Source organism: Pundamilia nyererei, unplaced genomic scaffold, assembly GCF_000239375.1.
Source record: "Pundamilia nyererei isolate P.nyererei 1_Seehausen unplaced genomic scaffold, PunNye1.0 scaffold00014, whole genome shotgun sequence".
NCBI classification, from domain to species: Eukaryota; Metazoa; Chordata; class Actinopteri; order Cichliformes; family Cichlidae; genus Pundamilia; species Pundamilia nyererei.
Window position 1 is genome coordinate 5,701,238 of NW_005187415.1, and position 10,165 is coordinate 5,711,402.

The 10,165-nt window shown below is 41.4% G+C and overlaps 1 protein-coding gene across 2 annotated transcripts in view; it reads left to right on the plus strand.

The window, feature by feature from the left end:
- The window catches only part of rassf8b (Ras association domain family member 8b), a 21,743-nt gene extending 12,532 nt beyond the window's left edge, over window positions 1-9,211 (plus strand). For both annotated transcript variants that reach the window (XM_005725285.2, XM_005725286.1), the window contains exons 2-9: window positions 213-369; window positions 3,625-3,975; window positions 4,088-4,293; window positions 4,442-4,645; window positions 4,802-4,876; window positions 5,824-5,946; window positions 6,621-6,747; window positions 7,280-9,211. In XM_005725285.2, coding sequence (XP_005725342.1) covers window positions 258-369; window positions 3,625-3,975; window positions 4,088-4,293; window positions 4,442-4,645; window positions 4,802-4,876; window positions 5,824-5,946; window positions 6,621-6,747; window positions 7,280-7,395 — 1,314 coding nt within the window. In that variant the 5' untranslated portion in view covers window positions 213-257 and the 3' untranslated portion in view covers window positions 7,396-9,211. The remainder of the gene's footprint in view (window positions 1-212; window positions 370-3,624; window positions 3,976-4,087; window positions 4,294-4,441; window positions 4,646-4,801; window positions 4,877-5,823; window positions 5,947-6,620; window positions 6,748-7,279) is intronic.
- Window positions 9,212-10,165: the final 954 nt, after the last annotated feature.

Sequence of the window (10,165 nt, forward strand, 5' to 3'; positions counted from 1 at the left end):
CTGCAACTTAAGCATGCACGTCCATTTCACACCTAAGAGAAGCAAAGTTTGTCTATTACACACTTTGCGTGTAATATCAGGTTGGATCCACCACTAAAAATATTTATAGTCGAACCTTTAAGGGTCTTGTGTAGGAGTGAATAGTGGTTAAGTGATGCTTAACAGTTAAACATGATTTATTTTACCGAACTTTTTATTTTTTCGCTCTCCAGGATGCAAAATAAAGAATCTCTAGCGGCTCCCTGTGGTGTGGAGGAATGAAGGCCATGGAGCTAAAAGTGTGGGTGGACGGAGTGCAGCGCATTGTGTGCGGGGTCACGGAGTTCACCACATGCCAGGAAGTGGTCATCGCTTTGGCACAAGCCATTGGTAAGCTACAAATTACTCACTACAACATAACCTGTTCACAGGTAGCAAATGCTTAGAAACATTATGTTACTTCCTGTGTCTCTAGAAAGTAAAATAATATTGGTTACTGCTTAAGTCCAGGAAAAGCAGTGCAAATTATATTTTGTCCTGCATAAATCAATGCTGGGATGTTCTGTTATGTGGGTTGCATCCAGTATTTGGCAGGCCGCATACATGCAGACACTTGAGGAAATAAGTGGCTTGAAAATGAAAAGTGACTAGAGGGCACAAATAGATTTTCACCATAACGGGACTCTGTGAAACACGATGAGTCATACTGCAGTCTTTCCTTTGTTGACAGTTGATAGAAATAAGTTCAGGCTCAGCCTCTTCGTTTGCATTTGTGAATTTAAGACTGGCATCATGACATTTAGTCATGTGTACACATTTTTTAGAGGAACACATTCAATATTTGATTTTTCAGTAGCCCCAGTGGTTAGAGTTAAAATGTGGGGGTCTTTCACAGTGACAGCAGAGGAAGAGTTATGGCACAGTCCTTTGTGTTCCCTGTGCCTTTTGTCCTGGCTAAGCTGCTTTGAAGTCTGAATGGCTGTAGTGATGAATGCACCTCTTTTTATAAGGACCCTTACTGTGGAAGAAGGGGGTTGGCTGTGCAGTTGGCAGTGTTTTCTCTTATCTTTATGTGTACAGATACAAATACAGGAGACACACACAAAAGGCCCTGAACCACTGAACCCCGTTCTTTGGCTAACACAAACGCTGTTTGTTGACTTGAATTTTCCCACTGCATTAGACACCGTGGTAAAGTCCTTTATATCTGCCAGTGGTGCAGCCTGTGGGAGAGCTGTGAAAAAGCCTTTTGTCATTGTTTCGTCTGTCGTTTTTTGCAAAAACACATTGAACTTTATTTTGATCATTTTAACAAGGCTGGATTGATTTTTTTCACAGGTTCCACAGGGTGTTTACTCTGACAGCATGCAATGTGATTTTTGAAACATCTCAGGGCGCACAACCAGATACAGAAGGGTGTTTAATGGATATCTGTGAGCTGAATCATTCTCAGCCCTTGTTGATGTTACTCAGCAAATGTTTAAAGCTGAGGGATGACACGGACAAAGGCAAAACTGTGATCTGGTAAAAGATTTAAAGAGAGCACAGATAAATGACTCTCTTTATCACTCACTGTGGAATTTAAGTGAATAGTTTTCCCTCTAAAGTAATGTGAACCCAGATTTGAAAGTGTTTTTTTTTTTTTAAATGTGTTAACACTGTGATTGTTTTTACTTCAGAAAAGAAATTGTCAACATGAAAACTGATGTTCACTTACATTTCCAGAAAGACTAGACAACATTTTATTTCTTTTTTTATCATCTTTAAACAAGTTAGTTTGGGGACATCACAGCTAGTGTGGTCATGTCAAAAAGAAAGTTTGCACCAAACTTTCTTATAGTCTTGTGGAAAAGTTGTATTGGTTCCACAAGAGTTAAGCAAGTAGTAGCCAGGTGCTACTAATCAAATTCACTTGATTAACGGATTAATCGCAAGTGTGAGCACTGATTTAAAAGCATAAGATTTGGCAATTTGATGGTCTGAGCATAAAGGTATACGTTTGGATAATGCTAATGTTCTCAGGAGTGGACATCCCAGGATATTCACCCCAAGGTCAGACCATGCAATTTTTTTTAGAGAGGCTGCGAGAACCTAAGAGCTACATCTCAGACTCCACAGGCCTTGGTTAGCATGTGAAATATTCATGACAGCACAATTAGAAAGTTACAGAACAAACTAGGCTTGTTTGGGAGGGCTGCCGAGAGAAAACCACTTCTGTAACTTTTAACTTCTGTCCCTTAGACAGATGAGACCAAAATGGAGATATTTGGCCATAATACACAGCTCCATGTTTGGAGAAAACCCAAACACCTCATATCAAGTGTATGAGATCACCAACTCGAGCGTGAACTCATCTGTATATCAAAATACTCTAGAGAAATGTGAGGACATCTATTCAACAGCTAAAGCTTGGGCTGGGTCATACCTCAGGACAATGATATTGAGCGTAGCAGCAAATCTGCGGCAAAATCTGTTGCTAATTTAAAACAGAATGACTGAAAAAGAAAAGAATCAAAGCCTGTCAAAGTCCAGATCTCAAGGTGACTGAAATGCTGTAGCACGACCTTAAGAGAGCGGTGCATAAACAAATGCCTGCAAACATCATTGAACTTGTCGTGGTTTGCACTGTCAGACCATGAGAAGAGAGGAAGAAGACCCAAAAGCAGACACTGAAGAGAGGAAATGAAGTTTTACACAAAAAGCGAGCAGTTTATTACAGGCTGGTTGAACATGGATAAAGAATAAAGGGCGTAAACTAAAACCTACACTGGGAAAACTGAAAAATGATAACTATGACAAAACTGTCATAACTAACATAAATATGATTCAGAGCAGGAACGTGCAGAAAACTATGAAGAAGCAAGAACATGAGGCATGAACACGACCTGAGCTGAATCATGCCGGACGAGGAACTGACATGATGGGAGGGTAAACAGTCTACCTAACCACGACTGAGTGAAACGCACAGACTAAATACACACAGGAGGTGATCAGGGGAAGCGGAAACACATATGGAAACAGCTGACACAAATGAAAATAACGACGTCACAGGAGAAGATTTAAACTAAATGCATCGAACAAAGAAACACAAGACTTTCAAAACAAAACAGGAAACATGGTGAGACGTAGACAACACAGACTTGACAACATGAAACACGCAGACAGGAAATGCATAACAACTAGAACAGAAGGCCAGGGTGAAACAGACTACAATTCACAGCCAATTAATAATAATCCAAAACTCCACATGATCTTCAAAATATAACAAAAGTGATCAAAACCAACTGAAATCACTGGGTCACACACCCAGCCCCTGACAGAACTGACTCAAATTAAAGAAGAGTGGGGCAAACTTCCAGTATTATGCATTATACATACTTTGCAAGTAAAACTTAATTTTCACCCACAAATTGAAAACTTTTTAAATGCTTGCACCATATAAAGGTTGTTTCAACTGAAACCTGTTGAACATCAAGGGAAGGAGGGGTAAATTAACATCACATCTCCTTCTTCCAGCAGAACCCCGTCCATTGCAATGAAAAGAGCCCAGAAAAACAAACCCTTCGTGTAGGATTCCCTTCCACTGATTGTGAAAAGCTGTCATAAAATCTCAGGACCTTTCAACTACTTCTTGTTTTGTCCCAGGACGGACGGGCAGATACACTTTGATCGAGAAATGGCGGGAGACAGAGCGCCACCTGGCTCCAAATGAAAACCCTGTAGTGTCCCTGAACAAGTGGGGCCAGTATGCCACTGACGTGCAGCTCATCCTCCAGCGGACCGGCCCGTCTGTCAGCGAGCGGCCAAACTCTGAAGGGCTGGCTCGTGTCCCAGAACGAGGTCTATACCGCCAGAGCCTTCCACCTCTGGCCAAGCTCCGTCCATCGGGGACAGACAGGTCGCTCAAACGAAAGGAACCCAAACGCAAATCTTTGACCTTCACAGGAAGCGCCAAGGGTCTGCGGGAAATATTTGGAAAAAGCAGAGATACTGATGGTGTGTATAGCTAAAATATTAGCCATGATCTTACCAGTCATTTCTTTGCTAGCTTCAATGGTTCAGTTTCCTTCTTTTAATCTTAGTCTTCCCTTTTTGTCTGTGCATCTAGTCAAACAGTCCCAGCAGCGCGGTGTGAGTTTAAACCTCAGCAGAGTTGGAGGAGGTGGAATAGCATCTGTACCTGGGAGTCCGGCCAGAGAGCTGAGCCGACTGGTGCAGCTGCAGAGAAACAAACTCCAGGCCCTGGAAAGCCGCCTGCTGGGCTGCGAGGCTGAGCTGCGAGACTGGGAGGAGGCCACAGGCGAGGCCAGCGATGTGAGTAAAACCACAGCTGCCAGTGAAGTCACTGAGAGAAACTTTGCATATGTGCTGATCTTCAGATCGTCTGCACCCTAAACTTTCATGTCTTCCAATATCTTTATTTTTACATCCCTACATCATATTTTAATCCCATGCCTTACAGGAAGGAAACCTGGAGGAAGAGCTGCTGCTTTTAGAGCAGCAGGTGAGGAGGAATGACGCCGAGATGGAGGAGGAGGAATTCTGGCAGAACGAGTTGCAGATAGAGCAGGAGAGCGAGTGGCAGCTGCGGCAACAGCTAGCCGAGCTGCAGGGCCACGTACGCGACTGTGAAGCCAAGCTTTCGGAGTATCTAGCTCGCATACAGGTGAACTTAGCATCACGAGCTGCCTGATTTCACCAGATCCTGTTTTAATGGTTTTACGAGTTAAACCTCTTATCTATAAATGTCAGTAAAACACAAACACGCTGCTTTAACTGAAGAAGGAAGCTGGGAAAAATGAGATTTTTATTTACTTTCCAGAGCATGGAGGCAGGTGTGGAGCAGGAGCGACTGCAGCACGAGGCTGAGCTGAAACAAAGGGTCAACGAGGAAGAGGTGCAGTCATTGAAAAATTAACATTTGGGACATTCTACCGATCTCATAAACAGATACTTACTGTGGATGGCATTACCCTGGCCTCCAGTAACACTGTGAGGACTCATGCTGTGGTTTTTTACCAGGATATTTCCTTCAAAACTAGTTCATGCATTTATTACTTCTAGGCTGGATTATTTTATTATCAGGATGTCTTAAAAACTCTCTGAAAAGTCTTCAGCTGATCGAAAAATGCTTCAGCGAGAGTACTGACGCGGGGACTAGAAAGAGAGAGCATATTTCTCCTATATTGGCTCCCCTTTACTGGCTCCCAGTTAAATCCAGAATCGAATTAAAAACCCTGCTCCTCACATACAGGTCTTGAATAATCAGGCCCTATCTTATCTTAATGACCTGATAGTACCGTATCACTCCAACAGAGCACTTCACTCTCAAATGTTACTCTGAAACTTTTTGATAAAGCATATAGGGTTGGATCAGGTGACCCTGAATCCTCTCTTACTTATGGTGCAGTTAGTCTAGCCTGCTGGGGGATTCCCATGATGCACTGAGCGTTTCTTCTTCGGTCACCTTTGTCACTTACTATGTTTTAATACACCACTTTGCATTTAGTCATTAGTTTTTATTAATCGGTCTTTCTTCCACACCATATCTTTGTCCTGTATTATTGTCTTTACCTTACAATATAAAGCACATTGAGGCAACTGCTGCTGTGTTTTGATGCTATTTAAATAAAGTTGTGTTGAGAAAAATGTTTTGTTAAACCGACACACGTGTTCTAAACTTGGATGAATAGTTTTGCAGAGCTAAAAAACTTTTTATTCAAGTTCAAAACATGTCAAAGCATGAAAAAGTCTTCCTACATGGTTGAGTTTCTTTTGCATATTTCTCCTGGAAAATTGCGATGAGCGCTGGCTTCCTGACTTCCCTTCCACTCTGGCTTTCAGGTACAAGCCCAGCTGGAGAAAGTGAGGGCAGAGTTGGAAATGCAGAGCCAACAAACAGCACGGCTGGAGAACAGCTGCAGGGCATTGGAACGCTCGCTCAGCCAGTCAGGCAAGAGATTACAGGTCAGCTCAACTGTTTAGTTGTTTATTTTAGAGGCCCATCCTGGCATTTTGCTAAAAAATATTGTGTTCCCATTAACTTTAGAAGAGGCTGAAGAATTCAGATTTCAAGAAAGTGTTTTAAAAAATCTTATTAAGAAGTCGGAAAACTTTGGCTCCGCTGACGCTGGTTTAAAAATTTAGTCCTCAGCACACAGGTGGAACCATAGAAATCTAAGCTCATTAAGTTGTGGGCAGTGAAGCAAAGCCTTATCTCTGGCTCGCAGCAATGTGCGATGGATCTTTGCCTGCATGCATCCTAGTATGAAGTAGGGTGAAGTCCAGTAAGATGTGGGAAGCGTGAGGTAACGAGAAGGGAATGGGAGGGAGGGAATTAGCAGCATTCTTTGCCTGATTAGAGAGGGGCCTGAATAAGTACGCAATCCCCTGCCTGGAGTTGTGTAATCATCTGTGAGCTGATACTTTTCTTTGGCTGGCTCAACTACACTATGACTCTGGAGAGATCCTGAGCAGAACATCAATCTTTTTTTCATTTTGACCTAATAAATTCACCTCCATTAGAGTAACTTCCTGCACTCGAAAGCTTTGGTAAGCTGTGGATTTGTTTATGTGCAGTACTTTTATCCGACTAGGCATACAGTTCATTTTATTATCCTGGTGTTTTTTTTCCTTTATAGGAGAAAGAGCAGGAGCTGGAGCAGCTGACAAAAGAGCTTCGACAGGTCAACCTACAGCAGTTCATTCAGCAGACTGGTACCAAGGTCACTGTGCTGCCGGCTGAACCATCAGAAGACATCAGCAGCGGTATAAATACACGTACACACTGACAGAAACTCTACAAGATCACCACCTTCTTGAAAGCGTTTAGTTTTACTGTAAATGCTGATTGCAGCTGAGGCATTCTACATACTGTATTGCTTTTAGATGTGTATGGACACAGTGCCACCTTATGGTCATACTGAGAATGACCTGTTAGACTACGTGAGGCAGGACTGCCCCATTACATGGACCAGCAATGGAATTCTCAATATTAAGCCAAAGAAAAATCCTCTGTTTTTATTTTAATCACATCGTTTTTTACATAAACTTTCTCCATTCTCTTTGTCTTCTTTATTTCTTTTGGCTGCTCCTTAGCATCGTCGTCTTCTTTCCTTGCATCTTCCTCTTTCTGGGTTGCTGTCACATAGAATGCTATAGTTTTTTTCCCATTTGTAAAAGAAGTCATTTTACTTAAAGTTGATACTTAATCACTTGTGGGATGTCAGATCAGAATCATATATCAGTGATGTTCATACCCTTCACAGCTAAATGACCTTCTCTTTTTTGTGTGCTGCAGAGACGGAGTGCGGTTCCCTGAAACGACTCGGCTCCTCCCGTCTCTTACCCAGTGACCTTCGTGCTCTTCAGAGCGCCGTCTCGTCCACCCTCAACCCTGAAGGCATCTACGTTTGACCCTAAATGTCCAGGAGGCATATTCTTTTTTGGCAGTAGCAAGGCAGCTTTATGCTACTGAAACTATTTCCACACACAGAAAAACAAAGAAATGACTCCACAAATAGATGTTTTTCTTACAAGGCAACAGAGTGTCAGAGTGGCACTTCAATATGGAGGGTTTTTGCCCAAAAAAAAAAAGAGTGTGACAAGAAAACTGCACTGCCTCCTCTTCACTAGAATTGAACTTAAACTTAAACTGATGTCATCATCTGCCGTTTAATGCACAGTCTGAGCTCCCATGAGTGAGTAAGGATAAGTGCAACAGCACCATTTTTCTCTACATACCAGCTACTGTGTTTGTATTTTTGTTTGTTTGGGGTTTTTTAGCACTTCCGGACACACTCTGAATACACAATCATTTATTAGTCAAGCGATTCCCGGCAAAAAAACTATAACACGTGCAGTAAATCATGAGAGAATTTCACAGTGCAGTAGTTTCACACGCGTACTCGTCTCCATCCAAAAAAAGAGACAGATGCATGAGCATGCACAAACAGTGACTCCTGTGCTATAAGCATAGCCATATCTGATTGCCTTAAAACTAGATGTTAGTAAATGTAATATTGAAACAGAACTCAAGGTAGCTACTGAGTACTGTGCGCAGTGTGAATTTGTTAAAATGCTCCAATTCAGGTGACTCCTTGTCACGGTAACTGATGTCAGTACAACTCCATGTGGGGTTAGTCTTTTTTTTCTAAAAGAGTTTGAACTTTTTTTTTGTTTTAATTAACTAGTGAGTTTGCTTCGTGTGTATGTTTAGACGGCGATTGAAAACATTTATCATAAAATGTATGTCAGAGTTAAAAGAGGGCGACTAAAGAGGCCAATGAAGTGATATTTTAAGTAGAACATGGTGGCTGTAATGTGGTCCAATTTAAGTATTATGTGTTGTGCAGTAGGCATGCATCTGTTGTTTTTCTCATAATGAAAATGTCTTTAGTATGGAAGCTTGTTTCTGCCACTGAAAAAAGGGGTTTTTTGTCATCTGTAAGTCAGAATTTCAGCTTTTTATCTCAGTTATTTTCTAAGAAGTTTAAGCATGTTACAGGTTTGAGATAAGAACCAGATTTTTTTTTCCTTACAGATGACTTATGCAAAAAACAAAAGAATAAAAAAAACAAACAAAAAAAAAACGGTGGTGCAAACAAAGTTCCACACTTGGGTGTAAATCCAGGCTCAAATAATTTATCACTGTGACCACCAGGTGGCAGCAAAACATATTTTATTCAGGTAGGCGAAAGGCTCTTTAAGTCATCTGATTAGTGCGTGTTTAGGAGTCACTTACTGTATGCCTGTTGTTGTTGTTGTAACAAAGCCTCTGCACTTTAGCTTTAATTGTGTTAAGGTGAGAGTGTTTGATATGTTTCACTGTGTACTGTGTTCAGGAACACACACGCACACATATCAACACACCATCCTATGATTTCTAACAAACTTAAGATGTCTTCTATGAACCAAAGTTAGTGTCACACAACAGATGGTTAAATGAATGTATTTTTTTTGTGTATGTGCAGCTTGTGCTTAATAAAAATACCAGCTTCATTCAAATGGTGGCTGCGCTGCACACCATACATATTTTATATTTTACGGTCAGCTCTTTCACGCAGAAAGACGACATTTATATCACAAAAGACGGTATTAGAAGTCTGAGATAGAAGATGTTAGTATGAACCTTTGCCAGCTGAATTGGAGAAACCCAAACTGCTTGTGGATCCTCAGTATGGGCTCAGAAAACTGCAAAAAATTGCAGATGTTAAATAAAAAATCAATATTGGCCCTGTTTTGGGTTTTTTTTGTTTTTTTTGGTGTGTGTGTGTTTTTTTTTTTCCCCCAGACCAAAGATGGGAGCCAAAATTTCCCACTTGCAACTTGCGGGTGCTTATTGCAAAAGTGTGTGGGCAAATATAACTAAAGTTTCAGAGCCGAGAATATCACTCGCAGTTTAATGCTTTGAATCCCGTCTTCAGAAGAAGCACGTTCCCTCTGTTTTTCGAGCTGATTTAATTTGGGCGACAACAAATCTTTTCCACTCATTTACAAACCTGAATTTCCCTCGCTGTGTTCTCTGTGTAGCTAACTTCATTTCGCAGGCTCCAAATCTTATCGACTATTATTTGAACCCATGTGAAGAAGCTGCAGGTGTATAATAAAGTGAAACCCTCCCTCCGGTGTGAAGAGCCTCGCTTGACTGTTTGCTTTGCTGTGCAAAGGCGACCCGTGGCCTTCTGAAACTGTCCGGGGACACTTACAGAGGATTGCAGCATTATCAGCAACTCCAGCTGTGACACAGACGCTGTGACCTGCTGAGAAAGGAATCACAATGGCATGCCTTATAAAGAGAACAAAAACTGTACATTTCTACATATCACATCAATCTACGGACTGTTTCTAAAGTAGATTGAAGTCAGATAAATGCAGAGTGCTTAAGATGTTAGATTATAATGCTGTAGCTCAATAGGCAGCGTGTGCATGCAATAATGTGTGACTGGTTTCACTGGTTTCCCAGCAAGCCATGACTCATTTTGGTTTTGGTTTGCACTGTCCCTTCTGCCTCGTAGATGACGAATGAGCTTAGTCAAAAAATGGCGTTTTCATGCCTTTTCATTTAACTTTGGCAAAAAACAAACAAACAATAACATTCATGAATGTAAAAGAGAGAGATGGCAATACGTTTACCTGCATTGCTCTTTTTTTTCTTTTCCTTGTTTTCATGTTTAGAGACATTGCC